Source organism: Schistocerca piceifrons, chromosome 7 (genome assembly GCF_021461385.2).
Source record: "Schistocerca piceifrons isolate TAMUIC-IGC-003096 chromosome 7, iqSchPice1.1, whole genome shotgun sequence".
NCBI lineage: Eukaryota > Metazoa > Arthropoda > Insecta > Orthoptera > Acrididae > Schistocerca > Schistocerca piceifrons.
This window is the reverse complement of record NC_060144.1, coordinates 191,593,256-191,612,923: the sequence shown is the minus strand read 5'-3', so window position 1 is coordinate 191,612,923 and position 19,668 is coordinate 191,593,256. Positions and strand designations below refer to the sequence as shown.

Sequence of the window (19,668 nt, the reverse complement as noted above, 5' to 3'; positions counted from 1 at the left end):
GGGTTTCACGCTGTATTCAGAAGAGTTGGCCAGATCGCCCGTCCGCTAAGACTTCTGATCCGTTGCGGAACTACTACACTTTGCGCTACTGCCTCACGGCTAGGGATGGTGTTATCCTCCTCTCCACTGACAATGCTTCGCCGCGTGTTGTGATACCTGCGTCTTTGCGTGCTTCGGTCTTGCGCCTCCTTCACCAGGGGCACTGGGGTGTGTCTCGCACAAAATCTCTGGCGCGCCGTCATGTGTACTGGCCTGGCATCGACTCTGAAATTACACGCATGGTCGCTGCCTGCGGCCCTTGTGCGTCACAGGCCGCTGCCCTGAAGTCATCTTTGTCACCGTGGCCTTCGCCTCAGAAGCCCTGGGAGCGCATTCATGCTGACTTTGCGAGACCCTTTTTAGGTACTTATTGGCTCCTCGTAATTGACGCCTACTCTAACTTTCCTTTCATTGTCCGTTGCACGTCACCTACCACCACGGCAACCACCAGTGCTCTCGCCCGCACTTTTTCTTTGGAAGGCCTCCCCTCTACTCTTGTTACTGATAATGGTCCGCAATTTGCCTCTTCCGACTTTGCGGATTTTTGTGCTCGTCATGGTGTTACGCATGTCACGGCCCCGCCGTTCCATCCACAATCCAACGGTGAGGCTGAACGACTGGTCCGCACATTTAAGGCTCAAATGCGAAAATTTCTGACTTCTTCTGCTGCTGATGATGCGCTTCTCCAGTTCCTGGCGTCTTACCGTTTCACTCCCATGGGCGATCACAGCCTGGCTGAGCTCTTACATGGCCGACAGCCCCGCACGCTACTTCATCTTCTGCAGCCTCCCACCTCACGGCCGCGGGTGCCTTCACTTGGCCGGTTCACCGCCGACGACCTCGTCTGGGTACGGGGATATGGCAGGCGGCCAAAATGGAGCCCGGGCCGCATCTTACGACACCGTGGCAGGTGCCTGTATGAAATCCAGACGGACACGGGTGTTGCAGTGCGTCATTCGGACCAGCTTCGGCCTCGGGTGCCAGCAACGCCTGTTCCGAATGCCGCCACACCACCTTTGGCTCTACCTGATGCTCGGGATCTTGGCATCTCTCAATACTCACAACGCAGCCCTCTCACCGTCATCGCGATGCCAGCACCAGCACGGACGCCACCAGGAGACGTGCCCATGCAGGAACCGGAGGACCATCCTCTGTCAGAGTACATCCACTCGCCTCCTCCTCCAACGGACGCCGACACATCGCCCATGTCTCCTGTCATATCAACTGGACTTGCCACAATGGGCGGATTGGTGCATGGACCCCCAGCAGATTCGACCCCTACGTCTCTTGTCATCTCGACCCGTTATCATCGGGGACACTTCCATCCGTACGGGAAGCCTCCTCCTCGAGACTTTACGGCAAGTCAAACAACGCCTATGGACGTTAGCCATCTCCAGGACACCTTCATCAAGACCAGTGCAACCATTTCAAAGGGGGGAAAAGTGTTGTGACTCGCCGATTATTCAAAGTGCCGCCGCGCAATTACGCACGTCCTCTACGTGCGGCGCTGTCTGCCAGCCATGCAGCAGCTGCGCCACCTAAGCGGCCAGCCGAGCAGCGGCCGCTAGACTGAGACTCAGTGTTTAATCGAATGCCGACTTGTGCACAGGTCCACTTACTCAGTGACTTATATGTGTTGTTGTGTTGTACGAAATATATGTGTTAACTTTGAAGATTTAACACCAATGGTATCTCAAATGCCATTCAAGTATCCTATCACCCTGCCACATCGTTCACTATGGAATGTAAAAGCTCTTTTCAGAGGTTAATGAGCTGTTGGTACTTTATTACCTTTATAATGCCTTAAACTGCATTTTGCATTTGACAAATTCAGTAGCAGCATACAATTAAATCTGATTTAAATCAATGGCAGCTATATCTACAAACCTTTTGTTTAATTAGTACTCAAATTATAATTTTCAGATGAAAGTTGATGAGAATTATATTTACACATGACATTAAGTGAAAAGAACTGGAATATCTGATATCATATCACTCCAATCGAATTTTCCTGTACGCATACTTTATAAAATATTATAAAGGGATTTGAAAATTACATCCTAAGATTTCTGTTCCTATCCAAGTAAATAAAATGCAATATCAGGGATGAGAGAAAAAAAAAAAAAGGAAATGATGTAACTTTTTCAATTTTGAAAAAAATCCTTATTATTTTACTTCAACAAATAAGTAGGTTTATACCACATACATACATAGTCAAAGAAATACCCCGGTGCACAATGAGTCAGCTTTCCAATTGATCTTCCAACAGGTTTAATATTTTCCTTGCTCACGCGTTTCATCAAAGATTTTATCTTCTTTAGTTCATCACCACGTTTACGCAAGAGTTTTGCATGAGACTTATAGGTTTCATTTTTCCATCGACTGTACAAGCAGTACCTGTGGTTTCAGAACAACATTAGGTATAATTTTCAAATAAAATGTGTAAAATTCTATTAATCGAATCATACTAGTGAACAACTGCTACCTGAACTGATATGGGTATAGTTTCACTACATTCCACACTTCCTCTGCAATGCAACAGTTACATTCCATGTATGACAGTGATGGTAGTATAACTTCATCCAGGAGTGTTATCACGTCATAATATAAACCGTCCGATGAATTTTCTTTTGGAGGCTGGCCATCTGCAGCACACTGAAACAAGTAATTCATTTAATCAAAATTTGATCACTAAATGTAAGTTTTAAATCTCTTTATGGCCTCGGAAAAGTATCCTTTTGAAAATGTCTCAAGTTGGTTGCTATATCTTGACAACAAGTTGAACACAGAATTCTTAGGTGCATTTTCAGTTTTGAACAGAAAAAAATAACATGAAGGTAACAAACATGTCTGGTGAATAAAGTGAATAGTGCAACAATCAATATTCACTGACAAACTAGTGAATGAGCTGGGTTATTTTCTTACAGCACGGAAAAAAATCTAAGGTAAATATGTTTTGGTGAAGATGTAGGGTATGAGTTACCAAGCATCTGAATATCCCCTGATAATACACCTTATTTAAACTTTTACATACAGATATAAATCATTTGTGAAGGCATCACATATTGATATCAACTTCATGCTAAATTTATGAAAGAGCACTTTTTTGAGTCCGTCATTATGATTCATTAACCCATTCAGAGTTCCAAATCATAAACAAAAGCATGGACTCATCACCAGCAATAATGTCATCTAAAAAGGTCTTGCTATAGCCAATCCTACATACCAAGCTTAGACAAGACTCAGCTCGACTGTCTATTTGCTATCATTTAACCATGGACCTTGCCGTTGGTGGGGAGGCTTGCGTGCCTCAACGATACCATAACGGAGGGGTATCTGTTGAGAGGTTGGTTGGTTGGTTTGGGGAAGGAGACCAGACAGCGTGGTCATCGGTCTCATCGGATTAGGGAAGGAAGTCGGCCGTTATCTGTTGAGAGGCCAGACAAACGTGTGGTTCCTGAAGAGGGGCAGCAGCCTTTTCAGTAGTTGCAGGGGCAACCGGAGGTGCCCAGCCACTGTCACTGGAGTGGCTTCAGGCTCAGCCACCTCTGGATAAACCAGCAAAGTTCCTGTTTTTGTAAAGCTCCAGCCCCCCCCCCCCCCCCCTCCCAATCTTCTTGTGGGGACCATTGTTCCTCATTCCTTACGTTGGGCCCACCCCTACATCATCTCCAGTAGCTTTGCACACAGTGGACTCCTCTGGTACTTCTCATGTTTGTCTGCTCCACTGTTCGTGGCCACGTCTGTGCCAGCCACAATCCTATCAGAGCCCATTTTAAAACCTAAGGTTCAGGATGACAGGGACAGAGTCACAGCCATCATGATCTCCCCACGCCCTGCATAAACCCAAGAATGGTACATCTTCCATGTGGATATTTTCGGCATTGAAAGGGCACCGCCATCTCTCCCTACAGAGTAAGATGGGAAGCAGCTTCTTTGTCCCAGCACACGATGCTGCAACCCTACAATGACCCTCCCATCTTTATTCCAAAGAGGAAGGGTGTACAGGGTTCTCAGCTATTATCAAAATGGCTCCGTCCTCTCATTCTTAAGGAGGAAGGGCTCATCAATCAGTGTATCAGAGCACACATTCACTCACAATTTGCTCGGTGTCTACTCCGTGCTTTATGATCGTGGCACTTGTTGGCTCATCAATTGGAACACCTGTTCATCCTTCAAGTCTTCACATAGCACACGTGTTGGCTTATACGCCAACCCTGCCCAGTGGCCCATCTTATGCAGTACACAATGGGCTTCCACTATTAGGCATTCCACGTCGAACCGGAAACCAGCCATGACGTGATTTAAATGGAACTTCCTAATTAAGGACTAGAGTGACATTGTGGTTACTGGTTTACGCGGCTATTTGTAATAAGATTGTGGATACTACCAGATAGCAGGTTTTCTACTGTTGCGCGTCATTCATTGTAATTAAACTGTTGAAGATCTCAACTGTTTTCACGACAATGAGTTTGCCTTTCTGTTGAAGTCTTTCAATGAGAGGACAGAAATGAAAACTGTGCTATGCTCTCATTACACTTAGAACTCGATTTTCAATCTCAAGAGTAACTACACAACTTCATCTCAATTGCTCCAACTTACATCTTGGCAAAGTACTACAATCACAACCACTGTTTGCATTAACAAAGGAACATTACCACCCATCAAGAAATGGTCAATACATTAACACACACACACACACACACACACACACACACACACACACATTTAACATGGAATGCTTGCTGTTATGTTTCTTGCGTAACAAATCACAATCATTCCCCTTATCAGAACTGAAATGGTTGTACATTTTTATAAAATTCTGTCAGTACCTGTACACAACTAAATGAGAAAGGGACTTCTTCCTAGCAAAAACAATTTTTGTATAGTGGCTGATGTATGTCAAGTGCACTACAGTGTGGAAAGGGCACATCAATGAACTTCCTTTCCAAATTATGTCACAGTTGACTTACCTCTCCAAGAGCAACTTTTGAAATCCTCAGCACCTTATACATCAGTACAGGGTCATGATGCAAGGATGGTCCCAATGCCTGCAGCATGGGAAATGCTGCATCACGCAGCTCGAGGAGAGTCTGAGCAGGTTTGGGTGCAAGGGAGCTCAACTGGTGAGCACGAGGAGTGCGGACATGATTCTTTGTTAGTGGTCCACATTTCCTGCAATAATAAAAATGACACATTTTTTAAAAACACTTGGTTATAAGTGCTATGCCTTATATAGTATTATTAATAATGATAACTGCATCTGTTCATAAGAAAATAAATCGTGTAAAGACAACTACTGACCAACTACATGATGGTAGATTACATGAAGATTTTTCATCTAAAATGTACAATCAATTTTAAAATGTAGAAACAATATAAAACTACAGCAACAACTGGAGTGCAATAAAGCTACATAATTAACTAAAAACACTGGCAGGTCGATAGACACACAAACAAACACAAACATACACACAAAATTCAAGCTTTCGCAACAAACTGTTGCCTCATCAGGAAAGAGGGAAGGAGAGGGGAAGACGAAAGGAAGTGGGTTTTAAGGGAGAGGGTAAGGAGTCATTCCAGTCCCGGGAGCGGAAAGACTTACCTTAGGGGGAAAAAAGGACAGGTATACACTCGCACACACGCACATATCCATCCACACATACAGACACAAGCAGACATGTGTCTGTATGTGTGGATGGATATGTGCGTGTGTGCGAGTGTATACCTGTCCTTTTTTCCCCCTAAGGTAAGTCTTTCCGCTCCCGGGACTGGAATGACTCCTTACCCTCTCCCTTAAAACCCACTTCCTTTCGTCTTCCCCTCTCCTTCCCTCTTTCCTGATGAGGCAACAGTTTGTTGCGAAAGCTTGAATTTTGTGTGTATGTTTGTGTTTGTTTGTGTGTCTATCGACCTGCCAGCGCTTTTGTTCGGTAAGTCACCTCATCTTTGTTTTTATATATAATTTTTCCCACGTGGAATGTTTCCTTCCATTATATTAATTAACTAAAAACATAATTATGTGCGGGGACAAGGGCGGGAGGGGCAAAATATGAACAAGGCACATTATTTTATTAAATAAAAAAAAGATGTGATGCAATTTTCCCAACAACTTTTAAAGATAACTTTGCACTACTGATTACCACATATTGGTATTATATCAGTTACTATCTCCAAGATAATTTGGAAGTATATCCACAGAAAAAACTATTGCACTGTAAAGGACTGTTTCAATTTCAACTAAACAGATGCTTCTTTATTATTTCTAGCATTTTTACCATTGCAACTATTGATTAAATATGACTTGAAACAATTTGATTCTGAAATAATATGGCAATTATGTTTAGATCTTCCGATATTATCAATGTCTACTATTACGTGAAAAGACCAAATTGGGGTTGCAATGGATTTGCTTGTTCCCACCTTCACAACTAAACCAGGCAAAGGTGTCCACAGTTTCTTACAAAGTTTCCCCATCCTTAAGTCGCCAGGAGTTCACACTTACATATTTTCGTGGAAGTGTTGAGAAATATCAAGAAATTTGACGCCCTTGCAAAAAGACAAGTGGGCAGATTGGATGATGATGATTGGTTTGTGGGGCGCTCAACTGCATGGTCATCAATGCCAGTACAAACTCTCAATGTTTACACAGCCCAATTTTTGTACATAGTCCAATGTAGCCACTGTCAGGACAGACTGGTGGTAAGCATAGTCTTAGCTACTATAGTGAGACAACTTTTCCACCCTACACCAAAACTTAGGATTTGGTGGTCATCAGTCAAAGCGCGACCATACGGGAGGCTACACAATTCACGTTTCTACGCAAGGAGGACTAGCAAATATTTTGAACCCCCCCACCACCACAGATCAAACCCAACAAGGCATGCATTTTAAGGACAATGTATGCTGCAGTTGTTGGAAATGCTCAAGTCAAAAGGCACCTGAAGTTGCATTCGGCATGTGTCTACAGTAGAAGGATGTAAAAAGATCAGACACATAGAGCGAACTGTCCGACGTTATAACAACACTCAGTGAACCGGGTTACCATGGTGCTTGAGGGACTGCACATAGGAATGTGAATACAGGAAATGGGTATGGGACCAGTTCCCAAACTGTCCCACAATCCCACCTGCAAAGCAAATCAAGTAAGAAATATTGGATGCACTCAGGCAGCGTGAACTGGGGAAAAAAGTAAATACCCAATAGGTTCACAAAATGCGGAATCAGATGTACGGAAGCACCAGTTCAAATTCAAATTAGTGTGGAAGTATTACAGTTATTCTAATGTCATTTTTGGTAACGATTTCCTGTGCCATATTCATGGCATGGTTAACTTTCACACACAGGAAAGTGCAACTTGGGGAAAATTTCCATACTTTTGACAATGTTTCTGCTGCTTGGAGATGAGGGGAGCCAGAACAAATGGCCACATTTTGACAACCAGCTAAACAGTACTCCGCAGTATTGTATCGTTAAACAAAGCCGAGAAAATATCTGGCAGTACAGAGAAAATCCTAAAGACAGAGAAGAAGAAAGATTTTTTATGAGCAAACATTTTCTTATTGGATCCACTAACAAGAAATGAAGTTTTGGATGGAAAGTAGCAAAATGTGAAGTATGATTTACCTCAAATGAGTATGTCAGAAGAGGGTACAATTTTGGCAATAAGCATAGAGATTTTAAAATTCCTGGTATATCACATTCGTTAGAGTGTACGATCTAAATGCTGATGACATAAAATCATACCAACAAAACAAACAGACTCAAAGAACAATTTACATAAGTTACATCTCAATTATACTGTCTACCAAAGAGGAAATTATAACTTGAGCAGCTGCGTAAGGCAGATCATGACTACTGTACCCTGCTCACTTGCAGCCAATAGTGGAGAAAATATTTCAGATTTACTAGAAGCTAGAGTAATTCAAACTTCCATCAGTCTCCGGGCTTCACCAACAGTGATAGTCACCAAGGAAACAAGTAAGCGAACAAAGGCTTACCACGTTTGCATGAGTGCAGGTAATACGGTCACAACACTGGATATCTATCACCTCTTTCAATGACAGTTTGGATCACCTCGGAAAAAGCAAGTTTTTCACCACCTTAGATATGTGATACAGTTACCAACAAATTCCAGTAACTATAAAGATTGGGAAAAGGTAGGCTTTCTCTTCTGGCATAGCAAAAAACTAAGGATGCCCTTTGCACAAGAAATGCTCCTGACTTTTAAGGAGTTTAAAGCTGCTCATCTGTCCAGTTTACCTGGATGACAATTCTTTTTTGGGATTGTGTTAGTGACATTAATCTAAATTTTAAATTGGAAAACTGCAGTTGCGCGCAGTCAGAAATGCAGTATCTAGGCCGTATAATTTGAGCAGATGGTGTAAGACTACGCTGATGGTTAATGGACACAGGGAAAGATTTTCCAGCACTGAGAAAAGCTAAAGAATTGCAACTGTTTCTTGGTTTAGCAAATAACTATCAACGTTTCATGGAGAACTATTGAGCACCCAAGGAACTTCTCACAAAATTAATAAAGATGGAAACACCTTCTGTGTGGTCAAAGACTGTGAGAGTGCCATTTTAAAATTGAAAGAAATTCTTAGAATTTCACCTGTCTAGGTTAACTGGATTTTAAGTAATCTTTTATTTTGTATGAGATGGTAGTGACTCTGCTGCAGGCTGTGTATTGAGTCAAATACAAGATGGTGAAGAAAAACAACTTGGTTACACATCGTGTCAGCTGAATCAAGCTCAGTAAAATTTAAGTATTACAGACAAAGGACTTCTGGCACTTGTTACTTTCTGTGTTACATACATGGATGAGATTTATGATAATTACTAACCATGCTGCCTTGCAATGGTGGTGGTTGTTATGGTCTTCAGACTGGTTTGATGCAGCTCTCCATGCTACTCTATCCTGTGCAAGCTTCTTCATATCTGAGTAACTACTGCAACCTACATCCTTCTGAATCTACTTCATCTATTCATTCCTTGGTCTCCCTCTATGATTTTTACCCTCCACACTTCCCTCCAATACTAAATTGGTGATCCCTTGATGCCTCAGAACATGTCCTACAAACCGATCCCTTCTTCTAGCCACGTTGTGCCACAAACTTCTCTTCTCCCCAATCCTATTCAACACCTCCTCATTAGTTACATGATCTATCCATCTAATCTTCAGCATTCTTCTGTAGCACCACATTTCAAAAGCTTCTATTCTCTTCTTGTCCAAACTATTTATCGTCCATGTTTCACTTCCATACATGGCTACATTCCATACGAATGCTTTCAGGAAGGACTTCCTGGCACTTAAATCTATACTCGATGTTAACAAATTTCTCTTCTTCAGAAATGCTTTCCTTGCCATTTCCAGTCTACATTTTATATCCTCTCTACTTTGACCATCATTAGTTATTTTGCTCCCTAAATAGCAAAACTCGTCTACTACTTTAAGTGTCCCATTTCCTAATCTAATTCCCTTAGCACACCAGATTTAATTTGACTACATTCCATTATCCATGTTTTGCTTTTGTTGATTTTCATCTTATATACTCCTTTCAAGACACTGTCCATGACGTTTAACTGTTCTTCCAGGTTCTTTGCTGTCTCTGATAGAATTACAATGTCATCAGCAAACCTCAAAAGTTTTAATTTCTTCTCCATGGATTTTAATTCCTACTCCAAAATTTTCTTTTGTTTCCTTCACTGCTTGCTCAATATACAGATTGAATAACATCGGGGATCACTCTCTTCCCAACCACTGCTTCCCTTTCATGCCCTTTGACTTGTGTAACTGCTGTATGGTTTCTGTACAAATTGTAAATGGCCTTTTGCTCCATATATTTGACCCGTCACCTTCAGAATTTGAAACAGAGTATTCCAGTCCACACTGTCAAAAGCTTTTCATGAGTCTACAAATGTTAGAAAAGAAGGTTTGCCTTTCCTTAATCTCTCTTCTAATATAAGTCGTAGGGTCAGTATTGCCTCACGGGGACCAACATTTGTACGGAATCCAAACTGATCTGCCCCATGGTCGGCTTCTACCAGTTTTTCCATTCATCTGTTCAAAATTCATATCTGTATTTTGCAGCCGTGACTTATTGAGCTGATAGTTCAGTAATGTTCACACCTGTCAACACCTGCTTTCTTTGGGATTGTAATTATTATATTCTTTTTGAAGTATGAGGGTATTTCACCTGTCACACACTTCTTCTCACCAGATGGTAGAGTTTTGTCATGGTTGACTCTCTCAAGGCTATCAGTAGTTCTAATGGAATTCTGTCTACTCCTGTGGCCTTGTTTTGACTTAGATCTTTCAGTTCTCTGTCAAATTCTTCACACAGTATCATATCTCCCATTTCATCTTCATCTATGTCCTCTTCTATTTCCATAATATTACCCTCAAGTACATCACCCTTGTATAGACCCTCTACATACTCCTTCCACCGGTCTGCTTTCCCTTCTTTGCTTAGAACCGGTTTTCCACATGAGCTCTTGTTATTCATACAGGGAGTTCTCTTTTCTCCACAGGTATTAATGGTTATTCAATTTAAAAGAGCCCAGTGGCACTCTAGTTAGGTGGGCCTGAAAACTTGGTGACTGTGTCTACATAGCCAAACACATTTGACATATTAAATTGGAATGCAGACACTTTGAGTAGAAAAAGTAAGAATCCGCAAGTAAGATGATGGGCTTATTGAGGAATTAAAAAGGGCACAAGAATTCAATGCTGAGTGTAGGAAATCAGCTACCGCACTGGTTTTTATTACAAGAGATGAAGTTTTATAGGCAACAACACTTGTCGGAGAACGGATTGTGGTTCCAATGACTATCTACAAGCGCGCACTGCAACAATGCCACAACAGCATACAGGCATGTCACACTGGGAAAGCACCACATAAATGCACAATGTAGGTCAGTACTGGTGGCCACAATGAAAAAAAGATGTAGAGTATGCATTCAAAATTGTCTACCTCATACTGAGAGAGCACAAGGACAAAGATCAAATGCACCTCTTCCAACTTTATCTCAGGCAGCAGCACATTTTGAAATTATAGTCCTCAATATAGTGGGACCATTTTGCATAACGGCTAAAAATAACATATGTATGGTTCACCTTATCACTGACCATTTCTTCCACTAACTTTTAATGAGGCTGACTGTAAACATGACCACTAAGAAAGTTGTGAAAACGTTCATGGCTCATTTAGTACTACCAGTTGGGAGTCCAGATGCCATTATAACTGACCAAGAGACAAACTTTATGTCTAATCTATGGTACAGGTCTGTTGACTGAAGAACTGTACCATTTCACCATAAGAGTAATGGTAGTGTTGAACATGTACAAAAAATGTTGCCAAAATGTTGTATTACATGAACAGTTCATGCTCACACTACGGTCGCCCATGGCCATATGTGATTTTATTGTACATCATCATGGTAGATAAGACCACAGGTTTGACTGCCTATAAGGTCTTTATTTCATGATTGCCAAATGCATTCCCCTTCTGAGATTGAGGTGTTGTCACCTGGAATAAGTTGCAACAAAATGAACAACTTACCAAAAGACTAAAATTTATTTGGAAGAGAGTTCAGCAGAGCAAAGCAGCTGTGACAAGGAGGCAACAGCTCCACAGTTGAAAGAATGCAGGGATGCCATTATATCAAGTAGGAAATGATGTGATGTTACAACAAACTGCTGTCAAAATGGGCAGAAATAAGATATTTCTGTGGCTCTGTGATGGACCATTCCAGGTACTACATTTCACACTACCTGCCAATGTCAAATTACAGCTCCCAGAACAGAAGAATACTTAACCAAGTGTAAGGGTAGTGATATACCATGTTCTGTAGTGGATCCGCCAAAGCTCATAAATAACCATCAGCATAAATATCAATGTGTAGTAAAACTTTTACACAGCAAAGTCTTACAGGTGAGTTATAGTGTCAATATTTTTCTGTCAGTCTATCGTTTGGTCATTCTGACGATTCTGTTGTGTATTTTCACTTCATCAGGCCCCTGATTAGCTTGAAATTTTACTTAGGTTTGCATATGTGTAGGGTGTCATGTTCATTGATATTCAATGGGACGATCAATCTATATAACCCCACACCTCAAGGATGGTGTCACATTTTCATATGGTCAATACTATCCACTTCTGTCTTTCCTCACAGTAAAATGTAATTTTTACAAATACTATTTCTCCTGAGTGAGTTGAGGGTCATTGTTTTCTGTGAAGTTGCCTCTTGTACTTTTAAACAATGTTACATTTATTAACACCGCAGCCCTGGAGAGAACTTAACCAGTATGCCGTTTTTAGCCTGGTTTTCCTCTTTTACAAGGAATCTGCAGAAAAAAAGATTCTGATCCCTGACAAACCGAACTGCCTATTGTTGAACTGCTGCTGAGTAAGCACAAGCCAGTATCACACCACATGTCCTGTCTCCTAATACACATTTACTATGGAATTAGGCTCCTTCACTTACACATGATCAATACTATTCAATTTCTTCTGTAGACTGTTTCTCCTTGGAACTATGAAGTTCCGCGGTGACTGTTAGGTGAGAGGTTTTTGTATCTTCTTTTAGGTATGTTTCCATGTCAATGGTTACTTATTTCTTTGTACTGTTTTTACACTGTATTGTATGAACTCTGACCAACTGTTCTGAGACACAGAACTCTTTTTTCATTACAGACGTGTTTCTCAGGTGCAAATTATTATTATTATTTTAAATAAATAATCTTGCCTATACAGCGCATTATTTACCTTGCAACATCCACTTTACAAATGCTTAAGCTTCCTTAGTATCAATCAGGCAGACTGTGGACCTGCGCTTCATTCAGCTCTGGACAACAGTCTAGAATGTGTGTAGTTGCCTATAGTGGACATCTACACCTTGCCTAAGGAAGATGGCACCTTGGAAGTCTTTGACCTAGATCCTGAAGGGTGATACAAAAATTAAGTGTTTGTACAAGTTTCTTTGATTTCCACTGAGCTATTCGACACATCAATTTCCGGCACTCACCTGAATCTTTCTATGTCCATGAGTTCTGTTTCTGTTGTACTGTCACAAACTCAGAACCTTTCTTGTGGTTCTTCAAGGCTAATATTTGTCGTATCACCAATTTTTATTGGTTCTTTGTTGTCGTCACAACAGTGCTTAAAAAAACTCCATTGCCTGTGCAGCAAATGAGAATACTACCAAATTGATTCCTGAAGCACTTTGACTGTTACCCAACCAGCCTTGTCTGCTCTCCATTTTTATTTTATGTCCCAATGATAAGCTTTTATTTCTGTATGTTCAAATTTATTGCAACTTCCGTATTTTACATGAATTAAATGCATTGATTTTTACCTCTGTTTGATTTTCATGTAATACTTTGTTTGACCCAACAAAATTCCTAATATTATTTTATAAGTTTATGGAAGAGGTTGACAGTAGTGTGTTAGTAGGAAGTCACGTGTCATAATGACACTTGCTGTTTTACAGGACTAACTAGTGTTAAACATGGTCACCGCAGGGTCCACACAAATTCGTTTATCTACTGCATGTGAAATGATACAAGATTGTTGTTGTCACTTGCCTTGGCTTTTACTTAGCTGCCTTTTGGAATTCCTCTCAATGTCAGAAGTGCTATCTGAGTATATTTTTAATGTTATATTCACAGAGCATTTTAGTGAAATAATCGAGGTAGTTGATTTGTCACAACTTTACAACAAGAGAAGACACCTTGAATACTTGTTCCAACATTTAGTCTTGCATTCATGAGAGTCAGAAATTTGGATACCTTTGAATAGCAGTAGTAGTAAGCATGAGATGCTGAGTCGAAGATAGGCACAACAAAAAGATTTCAGAAAGTGAGCCTTTGGCCAACAAGACTTTCATCAAAAATAAACAAAACACACACACACACACACACACACACACACACACACGCAATCTCCATCTCTACCTGTTGGGGCCAAAATGCAAGCAGCAGTGCATGATGGGAGAAGCAACCAGGAAGTGGGGGTAAGGAGGAGGCTGAGGCAGGGAGGGGGAGGGATAGGGGTGGGGTACAGTTAAGTGCTGCTTGTGGGAGCGTACAGAGACGAGGAGGAGAGAGCGTAGGGCAGCTGCATGCAGTCATGAAGTTAGACAGAGAGCAGGGGAGGGAGGGGGAGTAGCGAAAAAGGAGAGAAGTAAAAAGACTGGGAGCACTGGTGGAGTGCTGGAAGGGGAACAGGGTAGGGGCTGGATGAGTAACGACAATGACTAATGAAGGTTTAGGCCAAGAGAATTATGGGATCATAGGATTTATTGCAGGGAGAGTTCCCATGTACACAGTTCAGAAAAGACTGTATTTGTGGGGAGGATCCAGATGCGACAGGCTGTAAAGCAGTCAACTGAAATGAAGAACATCGTGTGGGGCAGGGTGCACAGCAATGGGATAGTCCAGGTGTTTCTTGGCCACAGTTTGTCAGTGGCCATTCATGCAGAGACACAGCTTGTTAGTTGTCATACCCAAATACAATGCAGCACAGTAGTTGTAGCTTAGCTTGTAGCTCACATAACAGGTTTCACAGCTTGCCCTGCCTTTGATGAGATAGGTGACGCTTATGACTGGACTGGATGGGTGGTGGAGGGAGAGTGTATGGGAAAGTCATGTATCTAAGTCTATTATAGGAATATGAGCGATGAGGCAAGGCGTTGAGAGCAGGAGTTGTGCAGGGATGGACGAGAATATTGTGTTGGTTTGGTGGGCAGTAGAATATCACTGTGGGAGGGGTGGGGATGATAATGGGTAGGACATTCCTCATTTCAGGGCACGGGAGAGTTAGTTGAATTCCTGGTGAAGAATGTGATTCAGTTGCTCCAGGCCTGGGTGGTACTGTCACAGGGGGAATGCTCTTCTGTGGCTGGAAAATGGAACTTGGGAGCTGGTGGTTGATAGGAGATGTAAGGCATAGGAGATCTGTTTTTATACAAGGTCTGGAGAGTAACTACGATCCGTGAAGGCCTCAGTGGGATCCTTGATGTTTTTCGAGAGGGACCGCTTGTCACTACAGATGCGACGGGCATGGGTGGCTAGGCTATATGGAAGGGAATTCTTGGCATGGAATGAGCGGCAGCTGTAAAAGGGGAGGTATTGGTGCGGGTTGGTAGGTTTGATATGGACAGAGGTACCAATGTAGCCACCTATGAGGTGGAGATCACCATCAAGAAAGGTGGCTTGTTAGGTTGAGTAGGAGCAGGCAAAACGAATCACGGAGGTGTTGAGGTTCTGGAGGAATATGGATAGGGTGGCCTCACCCTTGGTGTAGACCACTAAGATGTCACCGATGAATCTGAACCAAGCGAGAGATTTGGGATCCTGTGTGTTTAGGAAGGATTCCTCTAGATGGCCCATGAGTAGTTTGGATATAGGATGGTGCTGTGCAGGTGCTCATAGCTGTACCCTGGATTTGTTTATAGGTAATGCCTTCAAAGGAGAGGTAATTGTGGTGAGGATATGGTTGGTCACGGCAACTACAAAGAAGATTGTAAGTTTGGAATTCATTGTGTGTTTGGAATCGTAGTGTTCAATAGCAGTAAGGCCATGGGCATCAGAGATATTAGCGTAAAGGGAGGTGGTATCAATAGTGTTGAACAGGGCACCATGTGATAAAGGTATAGGAACTGTGGGGAGTCGTTGGAGGAAATGGTTGGTATCTTGTATATAGGAGGGTACGTTGTGGGTAATAGGCTGAAGATTATGGTCTATGAGAGCAGAGATTCTGTCAGTGGTGGCATGGTAACCAGCCACAATGGGGTGTCCTAGGTGGTTGGGTTTACTGACTTTAGGAAGCATTTAGAGGGTAGGAGTGTGGAGAGTGGTACGAGTGAGGAGACAGATGGACTCTGGAGAGAGGTGCTCGAATGGGCCTAAGGGTTTGAGGAGAGACTGGAGATCCGGCTGTATTTCTGGAATGGGGTCACTGTGGCAGGGTTTGTAGATGATGAATCTGACAGCTGGCGGAGTCCTTCTGCAAAGTAATCCTTGCAATTCAAAAGAACAGGGGCGGAGCCTTTGTCAGCAGGTACGATTATAAGATCGAGATCGGTTACGTTGGTTTGAATGTTGAGGGATTTGGGCAATGGTTATAAGGATGGTTCAATGTTAAGAAATTCTGGAAAGTTAATAGGGATGATTTGGGGCAGCTACGATGGGATGTGGGGGAGGTCTGGAGGTTGTTGTAAAGATGATGGATAGTGGTAGTCCAAAGTGGGAGTAGGAAGTGTACGGAGTTGAAACTTTTTTCATGTGGTGTTGTGAATGTTGCTCTAGTTCCTGGAGGGCAAGAGTTTCACTGTGTGATTTGGGATATTGCGAGGACGTTTGGGCCTGATTGATATGGTTTTGCACGAGTATGTTGGTGAGGGTTAAGGATTGGCACAATCTGAACAAATGAAGGTCACTGAGGAAGGAAGGGTTGCAGCCAGAGGTGGGCAATTTGATGGTAATGCAATATGGGGCGATTCCTTGAGCAAAGCAACACTGCTGGAACAGTATGTGAGAGAGGGTTTTGGCTAGGGATACGGAAATTTTTCTGATGGTGGGAAAAACACACAAAAATATGTAAGTAACACAGAAATATGTGCAAAAAGTGGGTAAATTACGAAAAGGATGAAACAGATGAAGTAAGGGGAAACAAGATGAAATCTGATGCAACAGGCCAATAGCGAAAGGCAAAAACCAACTGAAATTGGCATGTGAACACAATGAGATCAAAGTAAAAAAATAAATAAATAATTTTTTATGTATTTTGCAGGTCTGTGGGTGGATAAATGTGAAGAAGGGAGATGGCAGATGTGACAAGATTAGATGAAGTTAGTAGATGCAAACTGGAAAAGAGAGGAGGAGTGGGAGGAGGAGGAGGAGTGGGTGGTGGGGAGGGGTTGGTAGGACGAGATACAAGACATTGGAAATAACATGGGAAAACAAGCGAGAATAGTAACGAAAAAGTAGAAAGCAATATTACAGGCAGGGTGTATACGCGGACAAAGATAAAAAAATTCCCAAATTTTTCCCGGATACCCCCATTAAAAATACACTTTTTCCCGGATAAAAACACTGGGTTGTTTAGGAAATCAGCCTTATTTAACAGGGTAAATATAAAAATAAACTAATTGTGTTTGCATAAGGCTGATTTCCAAAACAACCCAGTTTTTAAATCGCAAACACGGAAGAATGAAAAGAGGAACTTCAAACCTTAATAAAATGGGTAAAAATACACATTTTCCATGGGGAAAAAAAACAACAACAACAACCACACACACAACCATTTTGGAAATATGTTTCATGTGCAGCAACATATATATGCTGTATATTTTTGTATTAGGAAAGTATAAATTCGAATTCAATCAAACACAGCATGTTAGTTTCCGAAGCATTGAAATCGAGATTGGGATGCCCTTCTGTAAGCCAATCACAGCTCATGTCACGTGATCTCGCCAGCTGATGACAGCAGATATTCAGAGCATAGGACACATGATGTAGTCAGCCAATAGTAAAATCACTGTTAAGTAGTGTGAACAAACAAGGGGGAAAACTTAGTGGTTCACGTTAATATACATAGTGTAGCTACAAGAAAAGCTAAGCTTTCACACATAATATTGGTATTGAAGATTAATACGCTACGTGAGAAGCCAAGCTTTCACATGTAATATAGGTCTTTTGTTGCTTGTATTACACTTTAAGATCATCACACAAATAAGCCAGTAAAATTTAAAATAATGACACAAATGTCTGGTCTTCTGGGACCAAAATTCTTCTAAGTGGTTGGTCCTCAAAGTGTTAAGTTTTAAATGAAAGTCAAACATTCTGTGACTTAGGAAATTCATCCCACATTCTCACATGTAACGTAATTCATCATGAAATTTACTTTGAAAGTCACGCTTTTCAAACCACCATTCCCAATATTTTCCTGAGACCTATTACAAATAGGTTGGTTTTAGCATTTGCCAGACAGTGCCACAAAACAGGCATATTACTGCGCGTGCACAGCTGTGATGCCCGTTAGTTCTAAGTATAAAGCATTAAGAGATCTTACATTACGTCATACAAGAAACAGGACATCAGAGGATGCTCCAGGAGCATCAGAATTTTGTAAACTGTACTAAATGCATAATTCGGCTTGAAGTGCTCACTAGTTTGTCCACATTCACTATGAATTAGGCCCCACCTGATATTATGCTTTTCAGTGTGGTTTTCAGCATGCAAATTTTCTTGGAGAATCAGTACTGTACTATCTCACGTTTGGTTCTTTATTATCACATAATGCTATACACGCCAGACGATGAAAATGTGCACTCAAAAGCCACTGAATAATTGGAACTAGCCAATACTGTGGAATGAAACACTTTATTTCAAATAAATTGACTGCCTCAGGGAAAAGATTAATAAAAGCCAAATTTCTTTAGCAAACTGCCAAAGTAACTTCATTGTTCTGCGAGACAATTAACACTTGACTGCCAAAAATGTGGAAATAAAATAAAATCAGAAATCTGAAACTAGTACAGCAAAATCACTAAACGTAAACATGGGTCATATGGAGACCCAACTACAATACAGACAACTCTGCGCATGCACAAATCTGACACCCAGGGCGCACCAGAAAAATTTTTCTAATTAGCATCTGGCTGGTTGCTGCTACTGCCAATACAGGTAACAGCCCCACTTCAAGCAGCCAGAAGTGGGAGAAAGTACTGCTCATACATGACTCAACTGTGCATGCGCATCAGCCCTATGGGAACTTCTCATACTAACCTAATGTAAGCAACTCTAACATTGTACTCATAGAAAGCAGTTTATTGTTACCAAGTATTGCATAGTCTTCGTCCTTTGACACATTTTGCTGTTGGATGATGCTTGTATGTTGCACACCACCGAACAGACTGATCTACAAAATAAGTTCAGCTTGATTTTTATTCCTTCCAAATCCTTGCCTCGTACCTTTTTGAATATTTCAACAAAACCATGATCTCCTCTTCATATGATACATCCTCTCCCTTCTAGCTTTATAACATATATTAACTGCATTATACTGTGAAGTTAACTCAAGATTACCCTTAACTTAGTCTTCACTTGTAAATACCCGTCTCTTGTCTGAATTGTGAACTGGATGGATATAGGCTTCACACTTTTCCTATTCCCAGCAAATACACTTGCAAGTACAAAGCCTGGGAAACAAAGGACTATCCTATTGTCAGCCACGATCAACAGACACATGCTGCTGGAAAATTACAGGACTGCCAGTATAGCTCATACTATATTTGTATCAATTTAAGTCCGCCCCCCGGTAGCTGAATGCTCAGCGTGACAGACTGTCAATCCTAAGGGCCTGGGTTTGATTCCCGGACGGGTCGGAGATTTTCTCCGCTCAGGGACTGGGTGTTGTGTTGTCCTAATCATCATCATTTCATCCCCATTGACGCGCAAGTCGCCGAAGTGGCATCAAATCGAAAGACTTGCACCAGGCGAGTGGTCTACCCGCCGGGAGGCCCTCGTCACAATTATCAATTTAACTATACATGTAACACCTCCCTTTACAAAATTTATGTATTACTAGAAGAAATTAAACAAGCTCTGTGTTCCCAACCGCT

General features: G+C 41.7%; 1 protein-coding gene across 3 annotated transcripts in view; it reads right to left on the bottom strand.

Moving 5' to 3' along the window:
* Window positions 1-19,668, bottom strand: part of LOC124805288 (THO complex subunit 2) — a 318,134-nt gene that overhangs the window by 193,123 nt on the left and 105,343 nt on the right. For all 3 annotated transcript variants that reach the window (XM_047265797.1, XM_047265799.1, XM_047265798.1), the window contains exons 10-12: window positions 5,013-5,214; window positions 2,525-2,694; window positions 2,250-2,436 (exon numbers count right to left, since the gene is read on the bottom strand). In XM_047265797.1, the coding sequence (XP_047121753.1) occupies window positions 2,250-2,436; window positions 2,525-2,694; window positions 5,013-5,214 (559 nt within the window). The remainder of the gene's footprint in view (window positions 1-2,249; window positions 2,437-2,524; window positions 2,695-5,012; window positions 5,215-19,668) is intronic.